This window comes from Trachymyrmex cornetzi, unplaced genomic scaffold (assembly GCF_001594075.2).
Source record: "Trachymyrmex cornetzi isolate Tcor2-1 unplaced genomic scaffold, Tcor1.1 scaffold962, whole genome shotgun sequence".
Lineage (NCBI taxonomy): Eukaryota > Metazoa > Arthropoda > Insecta > Hymenoptera > Formicidae > Trachymyrmex > Trachymyrmex cornetzi.
Genome location: NW_017300314.1, coordinates 92,120 through 105,835, shown reverse-complemented (window position 1 = coordinate 105,835; position 13,716 = coordinate 92,120). Strand labels below are relative to the sequence as shown.

Below are 13,716 nucleotides of genomic sequence, written 5' to 3'. Positions count from 1 at the left end.
TACGCAATTCTCCAATATCGCGTTCAAGAACGCTATACGCGATAGTGATGCCTTCAATGTACATCAGCTCGTCGATTGTGAGCTATTAGCTTTAGTTTTGTAATACGTACGAAAAAAATCGGTGTAATTGTAGATGAATAAAATAAAATAAAATAAATTCATTCGCATCGCTATATATGTATTTATTTTAATATCCATCCGTCATATCCTTTGCCCTAGTAAAATAAAAAGAAAAGATAGAAATCAAAGCCTTTACACGGTCTAGCTGGATCTTAATGCTTGTATGATTCTTATGTGAATTTATATACTACGTATGTAGTCCCACAGAAACGCGCGCCGAAAAATTTCCGGTCTTGAAACGCTAACTCTACTAAACTACCGCAGTAATATCACGAGTTAAAATTGACTAGCAATTTTTAACTATTTTTTGATGCTTATTCGCATCTTCTAAACGATCTTAATAATGATGAATAACATATTAAAAACTGTAAATAATTAATTCTTATTGCGAAAAATATTACCTCGGCCGGGAGTCGAACCCGGATCTCTTGCAATCCGTGCGAGCGTCCTGAGCCTTTAGACTACCGAGGCCTTAGTAATATTCTTCGCAATAATTGGCATATGAAGGAACAACGTCTCTTTAGGCGACGTAAATAAATAATATAATATATTATAGGACCGTACATGTGATAACACAAACTATAGAAATCAAAGCCTTTACACGGTCTAGCTGGATCTTAATGCTTGTATGATTCTTATGTGAATTTATATACTACGTATGTAGTCCCACAGAAACGCGCGCCGAAAAATTTCCGGTCTTGAAACGCTAACTCTACTAAACTACCGCAGTAATATCACGAGTTAAAAAGAATTAATTATTCGCAATAAGAATTAATTATTTACAGTTTTTAATATGTTATTCATCATTATTAAGATCGTTTAGAAGATGCGAATAAGCATCAAAAAATAGTTAAAAATTGCTAGTCAATTTTAACTCGTGATATTACTGCGGTAGTTTAGTAGAGTTAGCGTTTCAAGACCGGAAATTTTTCGGCGCGCGTTTCTGTGGGACTACATACGTAGTATATAAATTCACATAAGAATCATACAAGCATTAAGATCCAGCTAGACCGTGTAAAGGCTTTGATTTCTATAGTTTGTGTTATCACATGTACGGTCCTATAATATATTATATTAAAAAGAAAAGAATACAGTGTATTGTGAAAACTAAGTCATAAAAGAGATAAAAGGAAAAAAGGTTATCGTACTTCTATGGGCGGGTGGCTGCGGCCCACGGCGACAGCGGCGGCGGCGGCCCGCAATGCATTTTTGGGGTGGTCGCGGGCCCGCAGCAGCGACCGGAGGAACTTCTCCGCGCTCTAGCCACATAGAGTTAGAACTCGCCTACTATACTCTCAATAATTATGAAACTTGGTTGCATTTAGGTATTTAAAATAATTAATAAACGTTGTTTCTATAAAAATTATATTACGCTATATCTCTCGTCGAAAAACGGTTGGAGCATATACCCTTTGCAACACTTTTCGTTCTATAACTGTTTGTTTTTTGTTCGTGGCAATATTTCCTTTTTTTGTGATGTTTTTTTTGTTGTCTTGTACGTGACTGCAGTCCCCAAAATCTTACTGCCATTCCGCATGACGTCATACCCCCACCGCCGAAGAATCCCCGCGCTACGCTTCCCCTCGCTTACGAGTATCCCTCGCACCCCGCGCTCCCCTCTAGCCCCATGGCTTAGAACCTGCCTTAGAATTGGCCCAGTATACCTACTTGCAAAGTATCTCGCGCCACCAAGGGAGGGAACCTGCAGGGGGCCACAAATATCGGAATGAATTAGTTCTAATATATTTTCCGCGCGCGAATCTGATTGTGGAAATGGCAAACAATGTATTTTTGCTTTATCGCATTGTTTACATTTCATCGACTTAATTTTTTCCGACAGATCTAAGCCTGTAACTGCGTCTCGATCGCGCAACAATTTCATGTCTTTATAATTTAAATGTCCATACCGCTTGTGCCATATTTCTGCCTTCCGAGGGTTTGCGATCTTCGCTTCATGCAAATGATTTTTCACTACGTACATCCTATTTCTTTTTGACGCTTTTACTACAACGGACCCCTTTTTATCAAGAATATTAGCACTATCAGTATCGAACTCGATTTTAAAACCTTTGCTTGTGTTATGGGCGAAACCGATAATAAATTTCCCCTTAAATCGGGTACATACAAGACATCGAGTAACCTAAGCGATTTTAATTTTCCATCGATTTTAACATTTAACGTTATTGTTCCCGTGCCTATCGCTTTCACTATTTCTTTTCTTGCGATACAAATGTTACGTGCGGAATTTTCTTTTACTGTCAAAAACACTCGCGTGTGCTACACATATGGGCAGTGGCACCACTGTCGAGATACCATTCGTCGATGCTGAATGGTATGGTTGTTGCGGGTAGCGCCACCGTGGTTGCATCTTCTTCCTCAGTGGTTGTTGCAGATAGCGCTACTGTTGTTTCGTTCTTCTCTTTCTGCGCCTGATTCGCTTTCCCGCCATCTTTCCCGCCATGTTTCTTCTTCCGGCAGTCCATCGCTCGATGTCCAAATTTGTCACAATAAAAACATTTTCCGTTGAATCTCTCGGGAACAGGTTTCTCTTCTTTCGTATCTTTACCTTGTTGTGATTTCTAATGAATGGTCTTCTTCCTTTGTATCTGCGATCAGAATGTTGATGCGTGCTTCGCGATACTAGCGCTCTCGTGCCATTGCTGCCATGTTGATCATCTCCGCTTTCTCTCCTTGCTTCTTCTTCCAGTAATTTTCCTTTGATGAAATCAATTTCCGGGATCTGGTCTCTTGACTCGATCGCGATACAAAAATTTTCAATTGCGTCTGGTAGTCCATTTAGTAGCATTATTGTCTTCAATTCTCCCGGAATTTCGATACCCGTGTCTTCTAACAGATTTACCTTGTTCTGGAAGTCATTGATGTATTGCATCATCGTTTGTCCTTCACTCTTCTTTGAGTTATACAATTGCCGGTACAGAAAAGCTTTCTTTACGGGTCCTTGAGAGCTATGAACTCGAGTTAATTCTTCCCAAGCTTCCTTCGATGTCATCATACGCCGAATATGACTTAACTCATTTTTCGAGACACTTAGTATGATAAGCGCGAGAGCTTTTTCATCTTTTATTTTCCATTGTACTGCTGCACTTGCGTCTTCGGGTCTTTCTATGCTACCGTCGACATAGCCCCACATGTCGTTAAAAATTAAGACGCTCTTCATTTGCATCCGCCAGGATTCGTAATTTCCTTCCGCTAATTTTTCCACGTAATGGCTGCTGGCTAGATGCATAATGGATTCACTCACTTATAAATTTCTTTACAGGTGTACTCGTGGACATTTCTAGCCTGGGTCCATAACCTGTTCGGGAATTAATTCGACACGTGTAGAATCCAACACAATAGTGACTTTTATTAACCACAGCTCTGTGTCTCTACTTCACATGCGCCCTCAGGTGGGCATCACCCAGTGATAAGGTATTATCGCATATTGGTCGGTAACGCATATTAAGTGGGTTGACCAACAGTTACTATTAATTAATAAAATTGATTATCTAAGGTTAAATGTACTATCGATAAAAAATAATAAATTAAAAAAGATATTCTGCGTTATACAATATTTTTTTTAATTTTGTTCAAATAATTTTAACATTAAAAAAACGAAGAATTGGAAAGAGTAAGAGCACTACGAGTCAGGCGCAGAAGACGTCGCGCAAATAATACACTTATACCAGATATGTAAATATGAAACCAGAATTTACCAATAGATGGCCATAGCTGTCAATATAGTTGCCGTCAGACCGCGTCATTGACGCCATTTCCTTGTTCTGACATCTGACAAAAATTTTCAACTCACAACAATACAAGTTTTATACAACAGTATAGTTTGTAATAGCGTTGCACATGTCGAATTTTGTGCCTGGAAACTACGATTTGCGGACAGCATTGATTTTCTGTTGCCATTTGAAGAAAACTGCTGCAGAATCGCATCGAATGCTTGTCGGAGCTTACGGTGAGCATGCTCTTGGTAAATCACAGTGTTTGGAGTGGTTTAAAAAATTCAAAAGTGGCGATTTTGACGTGAGAAACGAAGAACGTGGAAAACTATCGAAAATGTTTGAAGACAGCGAAGCATTGCTGGATGAGGATGACGCTCAAACTCAACAACAACTCGCGGATCAATTGAATGTGACACGAGAAGCCGTCTCCATACGTTTGAAATCCATGGGAAAGATCCAGAAGATGGGAAAATGGGTTCCACATGAACTGAATGAAAGACAGCAGGAAAACCGAAAAACCACTTGCGAAATGCTGCTCGCCAGGTACAAAAGAAAATCATTTTTCCATCGAATTGTGACTGACGATGAAAAGTGGATATATTTTGAGAATCCTAAGCGTAAAAGGTCATGGGTAACTCCAGGCGAACCATCGACATCGACTGCAAGGCCAAATCGCTATGGACGGAAGACAATGCTGTGTGTTTGGTGGAATCAGAAAGGTGTGATCTATTATAAGCTGCTAAAATCTGGCGAAACCGTTAATACTGAACGCTACCGACAACAAATGATCAATTTCAATCAAGCTTTGCGTGAAAAACGACCGGAATATCAAAAAAGGCAACACAAAGTGATTTTGCTTCATGATAATGCATCATCACACACAGCAAAACTGGTCAAGGAAACGATTGAAGCGTTTGGTTGGGAAATACTTTCGTATACGGCTTACTCACCAGACTTGGCTCCGTCCGATTACTATTTATTTGCATCGATGGGACACGCACTTGCTCAGCAGCGCTTCATTTCTTACGAAGATATGCGAAAATGGCTAGATGACTGGTTTGGCTCAAAAGAGCAACAATTTTTTTGGCGTGGCATCCGCAAATTGTCAGACAGGTGGGAAAAATGTATAGCTAGCGATACTTCGAATAAAATATTTTTTGTCATTTTCATGCAATAAACGTGTATTTTCTATTAAAAAATTCCGGTTTCATATTTACATACCTGGTGTAGAAGATCTTAGCACTACTCAGCACTACTGAACACTTCTGCACTACTGCAGTAGTGTAATAGTGCAGTAGTGTGCTGTAGTGCTGTAGTACACTAGTGCCTCAAAATACTCCTAGTGCTCAGTAGTACTTTTCTACAAGGGAGGGTTAGACTTGTGTTCCCTACAGGAAGGAAAAATATCATTTAAAGACTGCATATAGCGAGTCTAAGGATTTAATGTTGCTAAGATTAAAATTTTCGTTGTACCTAGTATAATAAATTAATGTTAATGTTGCTTGTTAATGTTGCTTGTTAATGTTGCCTGTCAAAGTTTCTTCTGGACAGGCTTAATAAATTATTAAACAGAAGATTTCAGTGTAAAAACTAAGAATAAAGAAAACTGATATATTGACTTAGAACTTCTCGTAAATACAATGTCGCCTCACAGAAGTAAAAAGTAATAGGCAGTTACATTCTAGTATTAATTGAGTTTCTCAAATATACGGTCAAAAAATATAAATATATCGTTTAGATTACGTCGCCTGAAAGAAAGACATTGTTTCCTTAGTATACCGATTATTGCGAAGAATATTACTAAGGCCTCGGTAGTCTAATGGCTCAGGACGCTCGTACGGTTTACAAGAGATCCGGGTTCAAATCCCGGCCGAGGTAATATTTTTCGCAATAAATTTATTAATAGTTTTTATAGATTAACATCTTTATAATATGTGATGCTTGATGGTAGCATCAAATTATTAAAAATTGCTTGTCAATTTAATTTCGCGATTACTAGAGTAGTTTTAATTGCGTTTATTTAGTCCGGAAAAACAATTCGGCGCGCAGTTTGAAAAAGACTACAATATGGTATATATGCAAGTACATATATAGTATATATTAGTAATTCAAGATTGAATTATTTAAAGCAACGAAGATCCAACTCCGACCGTAATAGGCAGTTACATTCTAGTATTAATTGAGTAAAAAGTAAGACAAATATACAGAATGAGGCTCGAAGGAGGTCTATCAAAGTTAAAAATAATAAAAAAGCTCGTCAGAGCCTACATCGGCTGTTTGGATGCACAGAAAACACTTTATTTTCAAGTGAATATAAATCAATACGAATAAAAACGTTTCAACCCTTTTATTTGGGTCCTTATCAATATAAATATACAAATGTAAATCTAATTATATAATTAACGCAAAATCCAAAAAAGTGATTCCCGCCAATTTAGCTCATTCTTCTTTATCCAAATGTCAAATTAGCTATACAAAATGGTTATCAAAAATATTAACTTACACAAAAATAATATAATAATTTACATCTAACTTAAAAAAACGAAGTCAGATAAAATACATCAAAAAATAAACTTATACAATAATAATATAAAAAACTTACATAAAGTAAAAACGGAATCCAGTGTATTGCGTCAAAAATAGAATCGCATCGCACATCAAATTATCAGATTTACTATGTAATCATTCATAAAAAAGAAAACAAAAAAACCAATATATATATATATATAATTAAAGAAATATTAAAATAATTAATCTGAAATTTTTCTGAAATTTTAATTGTATTAGCTTACATGTAAGAGCGTATCTTGCGACTCGATGTAAAAGTCTAGTAGTGTCGACAGTCAGAGATGAAATGAGAGTCAAAATAATAAAGTCACGTAGTTATTTAAATGAAAATAAAAATAAAATAAAACTAAGAACAAAGAGGGGAATCAAACGTCACGATTCCGCAAACTATTCTATGTATAGTAGGTCTAAAGAATACGTGTCATACTGTAAATTCAAACTCTGCCTCTGCTGCTTTATATGAATCATTTCCGAAATTAATCTTTTGTTGAGCATCCTTTTCTCATCTAATATCTTTCCATTTTTCCAATCAAAATCATGCTGATGACTGACTTTGTGTTCTGTAATTACGGAATGTTGTGTAGTGTTCCAATTTATGTGATTTTTATGTTCATTTATGCATGTCTTCAAACATCTACCTGTTTGGCCTACATATGATGCTTCACATTCCCGACAATTAATCTTGTATACTACACCTGTATGAGATAATTTAGGACGAACATCTTTATGCCCCTTGATGAACCCTCTAAGGTTATCAATCCCCCTATATGCCATTCGTACTAATGAGTCTTTTTGAAAAATTTTTTTATCTTTTCAAACAAAAAAGGTATAAAGGAGACTGTAAAAAATCTGTGATTAATTTTATCTTCCTTTTTATCCGTTGTCTTATCTTTAGATGTGTTACACTGGTCATTCCATTGTTTAAATTTTTTTGACAACCTATTTTTTATTTTTGAGAATATGAATTTTAATGGGTATCCATTGTTTAAAAGAATTTTAATTATTAATTCAAAATTTTCTTGATGGTAAATCGGGTGGAACAAAGAAAGAACTCTATCAATTAAACCAACAATTGTACCCATTTTCTGGCACAAAGGATGTCTAAAAAAATAATTTAAATAACGACCAGAAAAGGTAGATTTGTGGTATCGATTGTGAATCAGAGAATTTCCCTTTTTTATTAAGCAGATATCAAGAAAATTTAACCTCTCACCACCTATTTCAGTTATAAATTTTAACCAGGTATGGAAAGAATTAAAAGTGTTCATCAGTGTATCAATGTGTGACTCATCATATGCTAACGCAACGTCATCAACATATCTCACATAAAAGGAAGGCGATATTGAAAGACCCTGCAATGCTTTCGTTTCAAAATCTTGAATAATAATATCAGTTACAATGAGTGACAACGGCGAACCCATCGGTACATCAAAGGTTTGTTTATAAAATTTGGTATTAAAATTAAAAAATGTTGAATTGAGAACTAATTCCAAGGCTTTAAAAAATTCCCTTTTGGGGATGCTTGTGTTTCTTTCAATGAAATGCTATTACCTCTCTATGCCTTCAAATACCAAGTCAATAGGAACATTTGTGAATAATGCAACCGTCAAGAGAAAGTAAGAGTGAGCGCGCAGTTAAAAGGCAGTGCAACCAACCTAGTCAAACTAAAGAAACTAAAAGTGAAACGTAAAGAGAGCGCTACACGTAGTTAAATGAATGTACTCTTATGACAAAAAAAATATATTGGTTTGAGCGCCAACTTTAACAGTATGAATAAGAGGATGAAGTATTGTAAAATTAAAGGTTATACCTGAAGAATTCCTGGTAATGGTACTGGCATCATCGTTGCCTCTTCCTTCTCGTCTAGATCCGATGGAATGGCGGTCATCGCCGCGACGCTCGCGGTCGGTTTGGACGTTTTGACCTTAACTGAGTGGCTAGGTTTTAAACAGGCGCCCGAATTTGACGCGGGGTATTCGTCGCTACTCAGTGAATACAGACTGTCGGAATTCGTGTTACTCACACTAAGCAGGCTCGTATTCGTCATCGCCGTGGAGACACTTAACAACGAACCGCTATAAATGATAGGTTTAATACTCAATAACGGACTGGTGTTAGCTGATGCCGATGTTATCGTAGCAGAACGATTTCGTGGGCTGTGGTTGTACTTGGCGAAGATCAATGTGTCTTCGGACTTGGAGGGCGGTAATCTCATGTTCTGCAACGGTATCAGATGATTCATGGTGCTGGTGGTTATCAGATTGCTACTGCTATTTATCGGTGCGCACAACGATTTCTGCGGCTCCAAGGTTGTCGACGTGTTTGAAATGTTGCTACCTTTGAGTACATATTGTCCACTGGGCAGCTGTTGTTCACTTTTGCTGAATTCTGTCATAAGAAGGTTAGAAGATGATTTCGACAGATTGGGACCTGGCCAACTGCCACGGCCAGGACTCGATTTTACGAGTTTAGGATCTCTAGGTGGTAATTGTAATAAACTTCGTTTCAAGCTATTACTGTTGTTCTTATTTCTATCCAAATTGAGTAGGTGCTTCATAGATATGCCCACGGTTTGCATCGCGATCTGTGAGAAAGTATCGATAAATGAATCACAAACAATATAAAATTAAAGTGTTTAAATAAGTTTATAAGACAAATACAATAAAATACGCTCTATAAAACATTACGTGATAATAATTACATTTTGTTGGGAGGAGCCGCGATCTCTCGCGAAAGTTATAACATCAATTAACCATCTGGCACCTTTCCATACGATGTTCACTTGTGACTGAAGATCTTGTAATCTTGCCAGTTTGTCCTTCGCAACGCTCAACTCCAAGGAACTGAAGGCCTCTCTATGATTATGCTGAGCCTGTGCGGTGTCCAATTCCAATATACAACTGAGTCTCGAGTAACGATTGATCACATCCTTGTGATACGTATTCAAGTGGACCATTTCAAAGACCTGAATAGGCAACGATAAGAGATCACTGCGCTGTAGCAGGATTTCTCGCGTGCCAGGTACGCAACAGACTCTTTCAGCAGCTGGTACTGCGATAAGGAATGAGACATCGTGAGTTAGATCTATCACCTCAGCGTCATATAATCGATGCACCAGCGAATCCTCTGGACTGATCTCCATGTAATTGAATAGACGTCGCGCTGTTGCGGCAACCAGATCAACAAACAGCTTTTGTTGGTCCGTACCTTGCGCCTCGTTTGTCACATTCTCCTTCTCTTCAGATTCCTCTACGGAAGTCTCAGACGTGCAAATGCGTGTTACTCTCTTCAGATAATCCCACTCCTCTCTTGACAGATAAAAACAAAGGTATAATAATATAGTAAATAATTCAGAAATGTGATATTTTGTGTTTTAATGAATTTCAATAAACGTAAACTTACGCGGATACGTGCGGATTGTCGCGAATCTTACAATGTGGCAATACGTTCGGAGATTTTGTTGGGACAACGACTTGTATAAGATCAACGCTGCTTTGCATTTTCAGATAACCGAGATATAAACCCTTTGATAGTTTAATACTGCTGACTTGGTGATACGTCATTTGCTCTTGTATGCTGGCCATTAAGATGTCAGTAACGTTACTTTCTTCGTGCGTTATGACCTTCTTTATAACTTTACTGAGCGGTAACCATCTGCTGTTTAATACAGAAATCAATTTTGGCGACTTTATATAATTTACTGTCGATAACACTAAGGTGCCTTGAATGTCTTTAATGGGCTTATGATATAACTGTCCAAGGTCTTGTATGCACAATGCAGCCTGCAAAGTGGAAAAATATCACATAATGTTTATCTATACGTATTTTTATATATTGAGCAATACAAGTTCATGAATAGTTAAGTTAAATAAGTGTTTTTAAACGATCCACAATGTTACCTGCATTTGAGCAGCAGCTTGAAGCAACTTTATCCTAAAATGATTAGTTGAGCTGCTGTGACTTTTTTCCATATCCTGTCGAAGAAATTTAACATCATCCCATGTACAGGCAACTTTCATGAGCCAATGAAAATCATTGTAAATACAACTGGGATACGTCTCGTCGATCTCGATTACGGGTAAGAAATCCTCGTTGGTAACAAGAACTTTGTCTTCGTAGTAAAGCAGACATGCTAGAAACACTCCTCGTCTGAGATTCTTCTGGAATTTACTCGTTGCAGTAAAGAGTTGCTTTATCGTTGTTTTCTTCTTGTGATTTCGCCTTTGCACCGCTGGCGTTTCTTGCGTATATTCTGAGCGCCTTATGTCGGTGAACAGACTGTTGAGCTGTTCCAGCCGTCCCGCGAATCTGGGCATCCTACCATCTATGTCTCTCCAACCTTCAAGTTATTACAAATATTTATATTATTTGTGAAATCAAGAGTATTTAAACGCGTCATGGTAATAAACATCAAAGCACATAATTACCATTATACATATAACCGTACTGCTGCAACGGTATAACAACAAGATATATATTGACGCTATATATATACTTACTGCTAGGTGTAACGTGTGATGGCGTCGAGTTCCTGAACCTGCTATAGCCCTTCAAATTTCCTGCGGCCGCACGAAAATGATATTTTTGACCTTGAGTTAGATCCTCGATTCGACACTCCTTCTGTTTCATGTCCAAGACTTCTCTATCGCCGCAAATAACCGAAAACTCATCGTGCAGGCTCCATTGAACTTTAAATTTAGTACAGATCGAAGAATCGTGCGAGTCTGGTTCTTGAAACCTGATTGTTACTGACGTCGTTCCAGTGACATCGATCGCGATTAAAAAAAGTATATCGGGTGGGCCTAAAGTAAATGTTTATATTTTAGTGTAAAAAAAATTTGTGTATGTGTTACAAATTTATCTTTTCAAAAAGATGCTAAATACGAGGGTCGTCTGAAAAGTTTTGAGCCTAACATAGAAACAAGTAATTTTTCGGTCAAATTCAATTTTATTTTTCCACATAATCTCCTTTTAAGTCGATACATTTTTTCCAGCAATGCTCCCATCCCTTTAATCCATTCAAATAATACTGAGCATCTTGCTTTGCAAAATAGGCGTCTACGGATGCGATGACCTCCTCGTTCGATGAAAATTTCTGTCCTCCGAGCCAAACTTTGAGCCTAGGAAACAGAAAAAAGTCGCTGGAGGCCAGATCTGGTGAATACGGTGGATAGTCAATTAATTCGAACCGCAATTCGTGAATTTTTGCCATAGCGACCGCCGAAGTGTGAGACAGTGCGTTATCTAGATTGAACAGCACTTTGTTCTTTTTCGAATACGGTCATTTTTTCTCAATTTTTGCCTTCAGCTTGTCAAGCAATGATGCGTAGTACGTCCCTGTTATTGTTTTACCTTTTTCAAGATAGTCGATCAATACAATTCCATGACTGTCCCAAAAAACAGTTGCCATCATCTTTCCCGCCGATAAAACCGTCTTCGCTTTCTTCGGAGCAGGTTCACCCTTCGCAGTTTTGATTGTTCTTTCGTTTCAGGAGTGAAGTGGTGGACCCAAGTTTCATCAACCGTTATTAATCAATGCAAAAAATCCGACTCGATTCGCTCAAACCGCTCCAACAGGGCCTTAGAAATGTTCATTCGAATGCGTTTTTGATCCAAAGTGAGCAAACGCGGCACCCAACGCGCGGTTAACTTACGCATGCCTAATTCTTCAGTCAATATATGACAAACACGTTCGTTTTATATGCTAACAGCCTCTGCTATCTCCCTAACCTTAATTCGACGGTTGTCCGTTATCATTTGATGAATTTCTTCGATGTTATTGGTGGTGGTCGCAGTTGTTGGCCGTCCCGAACGCTCATCATCAACTAAGCTGGTACGACCACATTTAAATTCAGCTACCCATCTATTCACGATGGCAAATGATGGGGCAGAGTCCCCGTAAACAGCGTCCAACTCGGCTTTAATTTGCGTAGACGTATCGCCTTTTAAATGCATGAATTTAATTATAGCACGATATTCAATTTTTTCCATTTTTACAAAATGATTGTCAAACAAGAACTGAACGTCCAAAGTGGCCACAATTGTCACAGATATCTTTCGTAAGTATCACGATTATAATACCAGAATGGCTTTGACGAATAACGCCATCTTCATGATAAGGCTCAAAACTTTTCAGACGACCCTCGTACATATCATTATAAGAATATCCTTGAAGAATTAAAATCTGAATTACATGGATAAGAATATCTTTGAAGAAAAAAATTAAAATTCGAATTACATGGAATTTAACTTGGCGCCAGTTTTGTTGATATCAAATCTTTTATACGAATGATACATATCATTATAAGAATATCCTCGAAGAAAAAACATCACCTCGATTAACCCTAATCGGTGATTTACTGTCAACCGTAAGTGGTCAATTCTACTAAACAGCAAACGCGATTAGTCATCAGTTCCACGGCTGATTAAGTAATTGGCGTTGATGAAACCGGCCCAAATGGTGGTTCTACACGAGAAACATGCACGCTTAGCGCTTTTTTTACCTTTTTTAAAAAAGGTAAGTTTGTATAATTCTACTAAACAGCAAACGCGATTACTTTAGTTCTACTAAACAGCAAACGTGATTAGTCATTAGTTTCACGACCGATTAAGTAATTGGCGTTGGTGAAACAGACCCAAATGGCGATTCGTTACGAGAAGTACACACGCTTAGCGCTTTTATTACCTTTTTTTTAAAAAGGTAAGTTTGTATACGATCATATATACAAAGGATATCATCAACTCGATTAACCCTGATCGGTGATTATTATGTAATTTGTAATTTAAAGATACGTTTCATGATACATTAATAAAACGCCGTGCTAACTTCACGGATACAACTTTTGAGGCGAGCATAAACACGCATATATGTGTCGTATCTGTGTGCGCGAACACTAGTCCGCACTGAGGACAATTGAAATGTGGCAACAGCATGTCCTTGTCTCGGCGAGAGAGAGAGAGAGAGAGAGAGAGAGAAAGAGAGAGAGAAAAGAAAAATTTCATAAAATTACAAATTTAAACTATTCTAATTCGAAGAAGCGGTACCGCTAAGTCTTTGAATTTTTTTAATAAGATTCTTACAATATTTCTTCATTACACATTAATTTTTTTAAAACACTTTTAAAACGTTACTTTTGCAAGGCTTGGTATAGGAGTTTATGTGTTAAAAGCTGAAACTTTGAAGGTGAATATCTCCATTTCAGCATTGCTAGGATCTTTGAAATTTTAATCATATATAGATAAATTTATTGTAAATATAATATCCAAAGGACCCCGCAGGAAATGATAGGGAAAT

The 13,716-nt window shown here is 37.5% G+C and overlaps 1 protein-coding gene across 1 annotated transcript in view; it reads right to left on the bottom strand.

Annotated features, from left to right (window-relative positions):
* Window positions 1-13,716, bottom strand: part of wake (ankyrin repeat and fibronectin type III domain containing protein wide awake) — a 133,680-nt gene that overhangs the window by 77,622 nt on the left and 42,342 nt on the right. Inside the window, exons 2-7 of the mRNA XM_018521118.1 lie at window positions 10,922-11,224; window positions 10,322-10,761; window positions 9,825-10,204; window positions 9,124-9,730; window positions 8,591-9,006; window positions 8,233-8,497 (exon numbers count right to left, since the gene is read on the bottom strand). Coding sequence (XP_018376620.1) covers window positions 8,233-8,497; window positions 8,591-9,006; window positions 9,124-9,730; window positions 9,825-10,204; window positions 10,322-10,761; window positions 10,922-11,224 — 2,411 coding nt within the window. The remainder of the gene's footprint in view (window positions 1-8,232; window positions 8,498-8,590; window positions 9,007-9,123; window positions 9,731-9,824; window positions 10,205-10,321; window positions 10,762-10,921; window positions 11,225-13,716) is intronic.